This window comes from Corythoichthys intestinalis, unplaced genomic scaffold, assembly GCF_030265065.1.
Source record: "Corythoichthys intestinalis isolate RoL2023-P3 unplaced genomic scaffold, ASM3026506v1 HiC_scaffold_27, whole genome shotgun sequence".
Lineage (NCBI taxonomy): Eukaryota > Metazoa > Chordata > Actinopteri > Syngnathiformes > Syngnathidae > Corythoichthys > Corythoichthys intestinalis.
In genome coordinates this window covers 706,155-719,779 of record NW_026651596.1, presented here as the reverse complement: position 1 = coordinate 719,779, position 13,625 = coordinate 706,155, and the positions used below count along the sequence as shown (strand labels likewise).

General features: G+C 38.8%; 1 protein-coding gene and 1 long non-coding RNA gene across 4 annotated transcripts in view; both read right to left on the bottom strand.

The window, feature by feature from the left end:
* LOC130911324 (GTP-binding protein 8-like) overlaps window positions 1-12,257 on the bottom strand; it is a 33,561-nt gene extending 21,304 nt beyond the window's left edge. For 2 of the 3 annotated variants that reach the window (XM_057829208.1, XM_057829205.1), the window contains exons 1-5: window positions 12,114-12,257; window positions 10,400-10,592; window positions 10,125-10,278; window positions 9,472-9,570; window positions 8,137-8,267 (exon numbers count right to left, since the gene is read on the bottom strand). In XM_057829208.1, coding sequence (XP_057685191.1) covers window positions 8,137-8,267; window positions 9,472-9,570; window positions 10,125-10,278; window positions 10,400-10,569 — 554 coding nt within the window. In that variant the 5' untranslated portion in view covers window positions 10,570-10,592; window positions 12,114-12,257. The remainder of the gene's footprint in view (window positions 1-8,136; window positions 8,268-9,471; window positions 9,571-10,124; window positions 10,279-10,399; window positions 10,593-12,113) is intronic. The other variant, XM_057829206.1, reaches the window with a different exon arrangement.
* On the bottom strand, window positions 95-8,129 carry LOC130911325 (uncharacterized). The gene is made up of 2 exons (XR_009062005.1): window positions 5,064-8,129; window positions 95-1,872 (listed from the first exon to the last, which is right to left on the bottom strand). It is a non-coding gene; the product is annotated as an uncharacterized LOC130911325 (long non-coding RNA).
* Window positions 12,258-13,625: the final 1,368 nt, after the last annotated feature.

Here is a 13,625-nt window from a genome sequence, read left to right as displayed (position 1 = left end):
CCCAAAACCGAGGTTCAAACCGAACCGTGGGCTAAATGAACCGTTGCATCCCTAGTAGTATCGCGTTACATGTACTCCATTATATTTACTTAACTTTTTCAGAAAAATGTACTTCTAATGCCCCTTTCCCGCTGAAACTGGTGGGTCAACGCGTGTTTTTTCCAAGCCGAGGCAACCCACTAGCAATTGGCATTTGGCACCTTTCCCATTGACAAAAAAAGCCGTGTCTTTTTTTCTTTTTCTTTTTTCACCCGTCCAACCCCCCACCCCTCCTCAGCCGTGCGTAAAGTTACATGACGTCACCACGCTAAGATGCGCGTCGACAAATGCGACCGAATTCATTCAGTTCAAGGAAGTAAACAATGCAGAGCAAAATGGAAGCCTCCTTTCCGTTTGTGTTCTCTGTTTGCATGCTTTTTACTGCCCTCAAAATGGTCGAAATGCAGCAAAGGATCAACACTCTGCTTGTGCTGAGGCAACGTAGGCGAAGTGAATGCTTCTTCTTCAACTAGCTTTGTTGTTCGCATCGACGTAACTACGTTTGTGGGGCGTGTTAAATGGGAGGCGACTGGCACGTTCTTATGACGCATCACGTAAGAGCCTACGTCACCACGTAGATTAGGGTGTTGACTGTTGACCCGGTGTTTTGCTTTCACACTGCATGACGATCAGAGCCGAGGTGATTTTAACGCGGGTCGCTTGGCGGGTTGATTGACACGGGTCGAGGCGGGTCGCTGCACCTTTCCCACTGCCGCCAAAAGCCGATTGTTAGTGGGTTGACACGTTTTTTTTGGCCAGTGGGAAGGGGGTAAAAGAGTAATTTGTAAATGGCTTTTCTCAAGACATCCACCACAAGGTGGTGGCGCCGCCTTATTCATATTGAATAGCTCTCTTCTTCTGTTACTACTCACTTTTTGCTGGAGTTTATCTGCAACCGCGTGTGCGCAGACCATTGAGCTCCCGAGTAACCAGTGGTCAAGGTGGATTTATATGTTTTTGGTTAGTAAAAATGCACAAGTGGAAGCCTGTCCCCTTTTTTTGTGACTCTTGTGCATACATCCTACCTGACACGCGTTACAAGTTTTATTAAGCTATATTTTTTACTTTTAATTGGGTAGATTTGTGAAGAACGAAATGCTACTCTTACTCCGCTACTTTGGGCTACACAAGTGTCGTTACATTTTTCCTCTTTATTCTACATATTAGATTTTTTTTTTTTTTTTTTTTGTGCCAGCGATGGCAAGAGTAGAGATATGCCTGGTGTTAGGCTTGTCGCGATAACACATTTTAGTGTGCGATAATTTATCTCATAAATTATTGCAATATGCGATATTATTGCGCCTCCCCATTTTTTTAAAAACCAATTTACAATAACACAGTGAGAATACAGGATATATTAATAGATCCAGTACACTCATTTAATTATATTTACTCTTAAATTCAAAATACTTTTTAAGAAATCACAACTAAAAACAATAGACCATGCCTTAAGTAAAAGACAACAGTATTAATACCGCACAGAAACACAGAATAAATAGTGTTTTTGAAGGAAAAAAAAAAAAATTGCACTTAATAACTTAAGCATTTAGGCAAATGAAAACTTTTCCCCTCAAAGCTTCTGCTATGGTGTTCCATAGGGCAGGGGTTCCCAACCTATTCCACTAAGGCACACTGTGGGTGCAGGATTTCATTCTTACCAAACAAGATGACAACACTTTTTCCCCAATCTGGTGTTTTACAAGTGCAATCAGTTGATTGCAGTCAGGTGTGGCTTGTTTTAGCAGAAGCCTCATTGGTTCAACTGTCTCTGCTGGATCGGCTGGAACAAAAACCAGGACCCACAGTGTGCCTTGAGGACTGGGTTGAAAACCCCTGCCATAGGGATGCAACGATACAGTTAAGTCACGGTTAGGTACGATTTTCGATACGGGGGATACGATTTTTGATCCGATTCGATACATTTAATGCTTTGGGAAAAAAAAAAAAAATTGTATATTTTGTTTCGGCAAAAATTAAATTGCCATCATATAAACATGCATTTTAGTGCATAATATTTATGTGCTTACTTCTTACTGATCTGAAGAAATTTTGTATAAAAGTGCTGAGAACAATCTTTACTGTTTGTAAAGTGAGGTGGGGCACACTTGATTGCTACAGCTCTCTTAGCAGCTAGGTTTACTACATGAGCAAGACATCCCATTTGTGGTCCGAATCCATCTGTGTCACCTACTGAATTAACAATATTTGCAGCATTGTCTATTGTCACTGGTATGGATTGATTTGGCCTTCTTAACCATTCAGTTCAGTGCGTTTTATAATTCATCGATGTAGTATATGGACTACGTGTCCCATAATCACTCTGGGCTCACGTACCCAATGGCATGGGACGTAGCACATCGAGTTTGCCATTTCATGATATCTAGTGTGTGCGCGCATTAAAAAAGTTAGCAAACAACACAGTCGTCACGTCTGCTCGTTACTGCACAACACCAGCATATGACAATCGACTTTCATAAACAGGATGAGTTTGAAGCACAGTGCTCTTAATTTGCCACTCAATGTCCATTCAGCTGTCCGTTGTCAAAGCGAGGTTGTTCGTTGCAGGCAAGTCAGTAATGTTTTGGTGGACTTCGTTGTAAATATCCGGTGTTGTGCCGAAAAATAGCCGCCCCACGTGAAATGTCACCCCTGACGGGAGCGCCCACATGTCAACAACACCGGCACGCCGGAGATGGTCCGCAGTCAATCCGGAGCACTGACGCGGCCGGTATACTTTGAACAATAGGATATAATGGGAACGATTGGCTCCGGCGCTATTTTTTTGCCGGACCTGGAACGAAGATGCATTTTGCGTAGTTGGTAACAAGGACTCCGAACTTTTAACAGCAAGTCTGCCGCACGCACGCACGCACGTGCACGCGAGGCGATAAATCACAGCGGAAAAATGACCGCCTTCATTTTTATTTATCGTGCGATAAATGGAATTATTGCATATTGCGACAGGCTTGCCTGATGCATTACCGGGGTAGCTCTACCAATTTAACAAATGAGACGTCGCAACAATAATCACATGACTCCATTATACCAATCAGACGCAAGCTTGCCATTGTATCTTCACACCAGCTTGTTCAATCATGTAGTGTCTATAAAGCGCCGTAAAAAATGAAATAGAGCGAGTCTAACATGACTCGAAAGCATGGATTTTAACCTCTCTCCCTGTTTTTATTTGGCACAGTTTGACCACGGAAAACCGGAGATACGAACCTTTAAATTCCAAATAGAAATAATGAAGGAATTCTTCACTATTCAAACTAGGGAACTATTTTCTCTACCAGAGGGAACTCATGCTCTTTGGTGTGCCACGATTCGATTCGATTCGATTCGATTACGATTCAGGGTGCTATGATTCAATCATTGAACGATGACTTGACAATGATCACGATTATAGATGCATATACTGTATTCATTATTAAAGTACCGTAGCTTACTGTCCATTTATTTAAAATAGCCTAATGATTCAGCAGGAACAATGGAAACATGCCCATACAACAAAAAGCTGTCCTTAAGCTGTTTTTTTTTTTTTTTTTGTAAAGAAAGTGCAAAAACATTAACCATTTTAAAGGCAGTACTTATTTCTCAACATGTACAACACAAAGCTGACCTTAAGATGCTCTTATTCACAAGAAGGTGGAAAAAAAACCTAACCCTAACCCTTCTGGAAACAATGTGCCTTTAGAAATAAGAATTCTTTTAACCAATGTACTTTGTTTTCACATATTTCTGTACTATTTCGCATGTTTGTAGTGTTACCGGTGTACTTAATCCTGGTTTTACACGTTCTGCATCTGGAGTAACTTTTGTACAACATCCAACAACACCCAAATGGACACGCTAGCGAATTCACTAATTAGCATAGCGCTCAGCACTAACTAGTAACATCTCCAAATCAACAACAACAAAGGCTAAACAATACAAGAAGTTTCGTGTACTCCTCTTAGCAACACACTACGGACATTTTCCAATTGTCACATGAACCTACAGCTGGAAAACTGAAAGCCAAGGAGCTGCGAACTAGCTCTCTTCCCCTCTCGCTCTAAATAATAACTTGCGCACAGAAGAGGACCCAAAGCGTGCATGACCAACCTTTGCTTGCCTGTCACATCCACACATTTATTTTCCGAGTCTTTTATACAGGAGTAAATCTCTCACTCAGTAACTTCCGCTGCAGCTATCCCAACCTTGTGCGGCAGACGTGTCTTAAATTTAGTTCCGCTAGCAGTGGATGTCATTAAGTTTAGGGCTGCAGCTATCGAATATTTTAGTAATCGAGTAATCGAGTGAAAATTCTATCGATGAATCGAGTAATCCGATAAAACAAATATATTTTTAGGTGAAGAGCAATTATAAATATACATGAGAAAACAAGACATTTCATCTAATCTTGAACCATTTTCAGTCAATCAATGTCTTTATTTTCGATGTACAGTGATACCTCAGCTCACGAACATAATTGGTTCCCAGAAAGTGTGTGTAAGGCGAAAAGTTCGTCTTCCGAACATTTATTTCCCATAAGAAACCATTAAAATGAGAATAATCCGTTCCCAGGTCCCCATAAAACATAATTTTCTACTAAATAAGCCTTAAAACACAAAAATATACCTTATTTTATGTATAATAAATGTGCTATTGTATTATAATTAAAGAAATAAACTGTACTGTATAATAAAGTCGTTTTATTTACCTTTGTGATGGTAGTTGATAGCTTGATGGAATGGAGTGGGAGGAGGAAGGAGAGTGTTACCGGCAAAGTGCGCAGTTAGCGTAGACTCCACTGCTGTGCCCCCCACATGCTTTTGGTTGTTAATAAAAGTGCCCACAAAAAGCCATCCGACGCCTCTGGGTGTTTGTATGCACGCCGCCACCTTTCTGGAGAGGAAATCGGCCGAACCGAAGACAACCGACGACAACGAGCCAACGTGACTCGCCGGTCCACTTCTCACTACGGTGGGAAGCTGAAAGCACCGCCAATTACCAGTCGAGGGCGAATTGGTAACACGAGTCACCTTCCATAAGGACTGTAGGCAACTCTTTTTCGGTCCTATAATAGCAAAAGTACACTCAATATGGTCCAAAATGTCTATCAAACACAAACCACGTCCGCACTCAACGTAAGTGAGGGGACGAACTGGGACGCCGTGAGCGTGCGTCAGCTTCTCGTGGCGCTTTTCGACCGCGTGAATTGGTTCGTCCGCCGAAAACTAGTTCGTCAGCAGAGACTATATGCTCGAGAATTTAATGTTCTTGAGGCGAAAAGTTCGTGAGCTTAAGCGTTCGTGAGCTGAGGTATCACTGTATATTGTTGAAAACAGCCAACAATTGCATCTCAGATGTAACTAGAATTAAAAAAAAACTAATTCACTGCTTTCACTCAAAAAACTTTTAGATATTATTAAAAAAAAATATATATATATATATATATATCTTACCTAAAATAAAAAATATAAAATATCTTTCCTTCTTCCTCTTCGCACGTGACATTAGCGGTTTGTCCCGCATTAAAAGTAGTCTGAGAAAAACTGTCAAAAGAGCTGTCAAAATAAACGATTACTCGAGGTGAATAACATTACTCGGATCAGTTTTTAAACTCGAGTTACTCGAGTTGCTCGAGTATTCGTTTCAGCTCTAAGTTATTAGGGAATCATTGTTTTTGAACATTTAAGAATCTCAATCGAATCGTCACGTGTCAAATCTCGATTAATCTACCGGTAATAATTGTTTTATTGCCACACCGCTCTTTGGACGAATAATGGTTCAATTATGTATTTTTTTTATTATCATTTCTTTGGCTTCATGTGGTTATGTAATGGGTTGTTGTACAGTATCATTATAACAGTCCTTATAGATAACTTTGTGGTCAGAAAAAAAATACGATTGTTAAAAAAAAGAATAAAAAAACAAAAATATAAGCAGTTATTCATAATGTATTTTTTTCACCAAATACTTTTTTTTACTTGTGAAGTGAATAGTTACCTTTCTCGCACACACCATATAACTGTTTGCATTACTCTAACACACTTAATATAATCAATCAGGGAATAGTATCGTTTCTCATATGTACTGTAGGATTGTTTGTACTACTCTAACACACCTAATATAAAATAAATAGCACACCATAATTTAATGAGAAGAAGCAGAATAGATACACAATGCCATGTTATCACAGAAGCCCAACGTGTGTGTCACGAGCAAGATTGAGGCACAAACTCTCGCAATCAGTTCTCCCGGCCACTCCAAGGACAAAGAGCAGGGCACACTGTCCTAAAACAAGTAGCGTCTCGCCTAGCCAGGATAACAAGTTGATAGCGAGTGCTTGGGACGTCAAGACTAGCGTCAGTCGCTGTGGCAATCACGTCCCAGCCACGAAGGATGACACACAAACCTAACCGCCCAAAACCGGCCACAGAGAGATCACCCCAAGACAACACCCAGCCACACCTTCGGCCCGGCCCACTCCACCGCAGCTTTCAAAAAGACTGGACACTGAGATAACAAACGTTCGCTGCTCGGAAACATTTCAATGTAGCCTTGTTTTGGCTCCAGCAGGGTCCCTCCGTCGTCTGTTTTGCCATGTTTTTTGACCACTGTCAACGAATAAATTGTCAACATGTTTTCGGTGAGCCTTCTTCAGACTTTTGGAACATGGAGTCAGTACAAAGGGTTAACACAAGAGGGGAACGCGCGGAATTTTGGATCATGGATCATTTCTTCACTTGTATGAGTACATTTTTTGGAGGACTACTTTTACTTGAGTAATATTATTTTGAAGTTACGCTTCTCTTATTTGAGTAAAATTTTCGGCCACTCTACCCACCTCTGCGCATCACTAGAGGCACTGCCTGTCTTCTAGTCTGCTGCTTTTTGACGCCATTAGTGTGCGCAAAGACTTGTGGGTACAAATTCCGAGGGAATCCGTCACTGTACATAGTTGGGGAATTCACCTGCGTGAGCGTTCTGTTAATGAAGGTGTATGAAAAGTCATCCTGGGAAGGTAAATTCTTTTAATTAATCTTGTAAGCGCTATTATGCCCCTTAGTGGTAAGTTGCCCTAAAGTGAATCTTGACTTCCTCTTCTGAAGAGATCCCAAAGCATTACGTTAACTATAAAAGTGCTGCCAAAAAAAACACTGCCTCGAACGGCACCTCGCTCGAATTCTTTTTTTTTTTAAATGCAACTTTCTTAATTGGGTGCTCGTGTCTTACAAATAATAACATACACCGGAATGCTGGCATAACGCCAGAGTACTTTAACCACGCATTAATAATAGTTCATAAACATGTAATCTGACTAATATTCACTGGCTTAGAGGGGCACATCTCCAGACTAGCACTGTATGTGCAGGAATCCAGGTTATATGTTTTTCCTCTTCCTTCTAGAAATTATATTTGTGCATGTTATTTTTTGGTTTGTTTGTTTTTTCAAACTACCGTATTGGCCCGAATATAAGACGGTGTTTTTTGCATTGAAATAACACTAAAAGAGAGGGGGTCGTCTTATATTCGCGGTCTAGACATTATACCCATTCACGACGCTAGATGGCGCCAGATATCATTGAAGCGATGTTCTGTCATGACAGATTTCAGCTACTCTTTTTAGTTTAACCAGTTTGCATTATTTTATTGCAATGTTTTTCCTTATTCAGATTTGTTTCAAGACTAAAGTTACAGTTAGACTTCACTTTGATGGTTAATGCAGTTATTGCAATTTTGTTGTTTTATCACAATAGATTGGTTTATTTACATTTCAAAAAACAGAAGCCATTCATTTACGAATGTGATTGCACTTTAGTTTACATATTTAAATGTTCAGATATTAAGGTTTGAATGAGGCAAAATAACATGCTTTTTCTCTCAAATATATTGTTATAATCATTTGTTTCGGATGTACTGTAATTATTTTCTGTACAAAAATTAATTTGGTGTTCAAAAAGTCTTTTTTCAAACTTGAGTCTTGAAAAAGAGGGGGTCGTCTTATAATCAGGGCCGTCTTATATTCGGGCCAATACAGTACTATATGAAATATATGTTTGTAATTTGTGTTAGACATTTCATCTCCAAGTAGCCAAATCAACAGCTCACGTCTTCCTCGAGTAGAGATAAGGTTCAACCATTTCCACAAAATCTCTGGGTGCTTTGTATCCATAACCTGGCATGTCCACAATGGTGAAAGCCCTGCCCACTTTAAAGAAGTTCATCTTTTTTGTGTGACCCTATAAGAAAATACAGGACAAACAATATTAATATCATTTTTCACATCTGTAATCTGATTACATTTTCATTTGAAAAAAGTCAACCATCTGCTTCAGTAATAATTAGTTTTGATAACCCCATATAAAGTTACTCATTTAAAAAAAAAAAAAAAAAAAAAAAGGTACATTTCAATTCTAGTTTAAATGCCAGGTTCTGGGCATATTCAAAAAAAAAAAAGACCAAGGTAAACAATGTCAAAACATTTTCCACCATTAATGTGGCCTGTAACTAGGCATGTGCTGGTTACCGGTTTCACGGTTTACCGTGGTGTGAAAACGTCGCGGTTTCAAAACCACCAAAATTTTCCGTCAGACCGTAGTACGGTATTCGCTATTTTTCTTGTGTCAAAAATGCAGCCAGAAGCGGCTTGGCGCAGCAGCGCTCACTCCCTCCCGTTTGTTGCTGTGTGTGAAAGTGACACTATCGGCTAGCCAGCCAGCTAACCCAAAAACAAATACTCCAAACATAAGGCGTACTGTTCTTCAATTTATTGAGCTCTCAAATCGTGGTAAGTGTAATATACAAAATGAATACATTTAAAATGTTGTACAATTAGATTTTTCCATGTGAGTAGCTTCAACAGATTAGCACCGTGGAAAAAGTTCGCCAAAAAAAAAAGACACATTTTCCTTTCAAATTCAATATACAAACTAACTAAAAGCTTACAAAGATGACTGTTAGCCTAGGCTTAGGTGGGAGAGCAACTTCGTTGAGTGTGACAGCCGCAGAGTGAGAAAACAAGCTTGATTGTCAAATAAAGTGTTACCAGTTAATATCTTTTGGTGTAAATATCCCATAATACAGTGAGACCAGCTGCGGTTTATAGTCCAGTGCGGCTTATCTATGAACAAATGCCATTTTTGTGCCAACTTTGGTGGGTAGCGGCTTATAGTCAGGTGCGTGTAACAGTGCGAAAATTACAGTAATCACATTTAACTAGGATTGTGATTTAGATGAATTGTAATGTTTACCAAATATTTGTGGATACCTGAATATTAGTATGAATTCAATACATTTTATGTATTTAATACCTTCGTCATTTGCAGTTGTTTTTCAAAAAATGTCACTTTCATTTAGATGTCTCGGGTTTTTCTTCTTGTCAATGACTGTCTAAAATGTCAATTGCTACATCCAGCTAAAACATTTTTTCTGATGACTACTCACAGGTGTTTTGGAGATTCTGACTTCCACATTTGGACTCAGAGAAAACAGACATTTAACAAGAGATGACTTTCCCACATTGCTTCGGCCAATGAAACACACCTGGGGATACACAACAACAACATTAATGTAAAAGGGTTGGGGATGAACCTGGATGAAAAACAATAGGCCTTCACACTGGATAAAGATTGAGCTCTTAAAATGTCAACACAGAGGTACTTTTAAAGTTACACTGCGTGATTAGCAATTATTCATTCATTTGTGCTGGAGTCTATCTCAACTAACTATGGGCAGTGGTGGGGTACACCCTGAATTGGTTGTAAGCTAATCACTGGGCACAAGAAGATGTACAACTGTTCACGTGTACACTCAAACCTAGAGAAAACCCATTCAGGCACATGCAAACTCTACACAGGAAGGCCGGAGCCTGGAATGATCTCCGAACTGTGGGGCGGTCGTGCCAACCACTCTGCCACTGTGTGCGACAAAAAACTATTTTGATTGTGTTTAAAAAAATAAGGGTGTGTTAAACATTTTACGTGGTTTACAGGGGTAAAATAAAAACAAATATTTTTTCTTTAAAATGGCTGAAATAGGCTCAGGGCAGAAATGTCAAATAGTGAAACAGTGTGGTGTAACAAAAGTACTCTACTGACCTCGGGTTGTTTCAGTGCAGGTGAGTGGTCCATCCTCTCTGCTGACACATAATAATCAATCTTATGGGACGGTGAGGAACAGAAGAGCTTTTCAGCTTTAAGAAGATCATTCATGCAGGGATGGAAGAGCTGAAATTGTGTCCTATCCACAGAGCTATCAGCATATACAAAATAGACATTGTCGACATAAAGTTTGAGATTTACATAAAAAAGAAACAGTCAGGTTTAAAGTAGGTAATAATATTTAATAAGAAAATATATCAACAAAAAAATACCTGTCCAGGTAAGTCTCTACATCTGTAAAAGGGTAAAGTAAGCTTTTCACTTTGTTTGGGTATCGAACTCTTGCCTCTTGCAGTGATGCCAACTTGTGAATTCTGTGTTGTGGGAAAGTGCACATCTTAATCCCAGGTTGAAGCCATGAAAGAGGATGTAGATAAATCATCTTCCCTCAAAGGTCAGACCTGGCTAAAGTCAATGGTTGGGAAAAGGACATCAGGGGGAATCAACGCAGTTAGAATCATATCTTTCAAGTCTGATGTTGATTTTTGCAAAATACAGGTTATCATACATACTGTATCTGTTTTTATGACATATCATCATATCTATTCGTAGATACTAAATCGTCTACGAATTCAATTGAATGATCTTTTATTGACTAACGGGAGAATCCAAATGGGATGCACTTTTGTATAAAACGAGTAGATATGTCCCGATCTGATCACGTGATCGGAAATTGGGCCGATCGCACAATTTCTCAGCTGATCGGAATTGGCTGAACACGCCACCAGAATGATTTTGAAGTGTTTCAGCCTTATCTATCAGAGGTTGGCGAAGGGGGAATTAGGGGTTGAGATTTTGGCAGGAGCAGTGTTGCCAGAATCTCATTCCTGTTGCTAAAGTGCTTCCTCTTTGAACTTCAGACATAAAATAAAAATAATATTGTTAATAATAATAATTACTACTATTATTACAATATCTATAGCTATTGTCTGTGATTTTCAATTGCAAAAAGTAAAAGTCAGTGACAAAATATACTATTTAAAAATATTTATTCATTTATTTCTCTTTATATCGATTAATATATTCATATATTTACATATATCACTTCTGCGATTCCATAGTGCACAACTACTGTATATCTGCCCAGTTAAAACTTAAATAGTGAAATTTAGCGTTGCCTACATTGGCTAGCTTCGGGTGACTTTAGCAATAATATGTTTTAATTTACACATTTTACAGACTACAACCATTTTTGTGATATATGCGCCGATCTTGTGACGTTCTGGTCTTTGTCGGGACACTCATTCTGTCGGAAGCGCAGCGTTGAGCACAAGGGGGAAGGGGGGGGTGAGATTCTGCATTAGGCACTACACCGGTCGTTTCGCTCGGATTAGTCAATATTACAATACTTTATTTTGTGTCCAGGGATGCTCCAGTGTCCCCCTGATGTGGAAACATTCTTGGATAGCTTCTTGTTTTTTTATTTTTATTATAATGTCTAAAATCAAGGGACTTGCTCTTTTAAGCCATCTCGTTGCATTACCGTAATGAACACAATGCAAACAATGATCCAAATGAGGGGCGGCTAGCTTCGTTTTTCTTTGTTGAGGCTGGCCTGGTCGCAGTTTTTTTTTTTTTTTTTTTTTTTTTTTTTTTTTTCATTCCGGGGGAAAAAGAAATTACGTCGATCCAAATTTGAGGATGTCTTTAACAACTTTGTGCCCAAATCAATCAAGAAATGCAGAGCTGAAAGGTGATCATATCGAGCTCGTGCTCTAGAAAAAAAGTGACTATCGTTTTTAATATGTTGTTCTAAACAAAATAAACCAGTCATCGCTGCAGTTTCTTTCTATTCTGACAAATAATCAAGACACGATGCCCTCCAAATTACGGTCCTGTTTTGTTGTTATTTTAGGTCAGTTTGTAGGGCGTCTGTAAATGTTCATGCAACATGACAGCAATAAAAAAAATAAGGGAATTACTCACCTGTAATGTGTCTGCACGGCTTCAAATATTTTTACTTTTGCTAAACGGTATTAATAAACGCAATGTTATGAAGTTCATCAAGTTATGTCGCTCTGCAAAAACATTGGGTGCACGCTTAAATAGGTCCGTGTGAAACACGTATACAATCCAAAAGTTCCCAGTACTTGCTGTTCAGGGAACAATGTAGTGCACTTGTGGACATTTTGCTTAGTAAATCATATCGGATATCATTAACCCAAGCTTCGATTATATTTGCATACACTGCTAAAAACTTCCCAATATTAGATTAAAAGCAGTGGTTTACACAAGAAAGGTGGCTAAATCAGTACTAGATACATTTTTTAATATGTTACTTTGTTTTGTGTGTGATTTTTTTTTAACCTCTTTGATTTGCTTCATTATGTCTACTTCGAATGAAAACTTTCCAAATAAAGAAGGGGCATGATCTTGTGTGACCTAATTCTAAAGATCAAATTTGGCCACTGCTTCAAATTGGTCATCCACGTTTTCTTTTTCGCGTGGCACTGCAAAACACTAAAGAGGCTTTTGATTACTGCTACATCCTGCTGCTACTACCAGAAATGTACCCCCTTAAAAATTCAAAGTTACAATATAATGAAAATAAAAATAGAAACAGTCGCCCAAAATACTATACACACAATAACATGGAAACATATTTGATGCATTTTTAACAACATGCTTCAGGGAAAACAACATAAAATACTCAGATTGTTTTCAAAAATTTATATCGCTAATTAGTTTTAGGGATCTCCGTGTGTTTTAATTCTGATTGAAAAAATACAAATATTGTAGGTGTTTTGGAAAACGTTCTTTGTGGGTTGAAAAAAAAAATGCATCAAGAATTATAGTGATAACAAAATATTCAAAATTTGTAGTTTTGATGCTCCACAATTTCATTGAACAACTATATAATGACAATAAAGGGCTATTCTATTATATTACATGTATAGTAACATGTAACCGCTTTCAATCTTAATTATAGAGGACATTAGAAAGTAGTAAACCTCAAGATTAGGAAGGGAAGGGATCTGTCGTGGAGGTGAAGCTCACCAGGTTGGTGTCATACTACCTTCAACTACAGTACATTTAGAAATACAAACACATTTTTAAAAAATGCAAGTTAGTCCAGAAAATGTGTGAAAACTTGAGAAAAACAGTAACAGACTGAATTTGCATTATGACAAAATAAACACTTGGTTAGGAAAGGATCACCATGTTTTTCTTACTTTCATAATGAGACTTACTGATTAGCCAGTCCAGGCTTCAAAATATATAATTGAGGAGGAGGAAGTAATGATGTGTCGGTCGCGAACGAGCCAGTACAAAGAGCCGGCTCTTTGAAGTGAACGACGAGAGCCGGCATCCTTCCTCGAGAGCCGGCTCTGTCATTTTCTCTCCCTCTCTTTCTGTCTCTCTCTCTCTTTGTCGCTCTCTCTTTTTCACGTGTCTGAAGTGAGAAGAGGGAGACAGGAAGAGAAAGGGGAGGGGCGA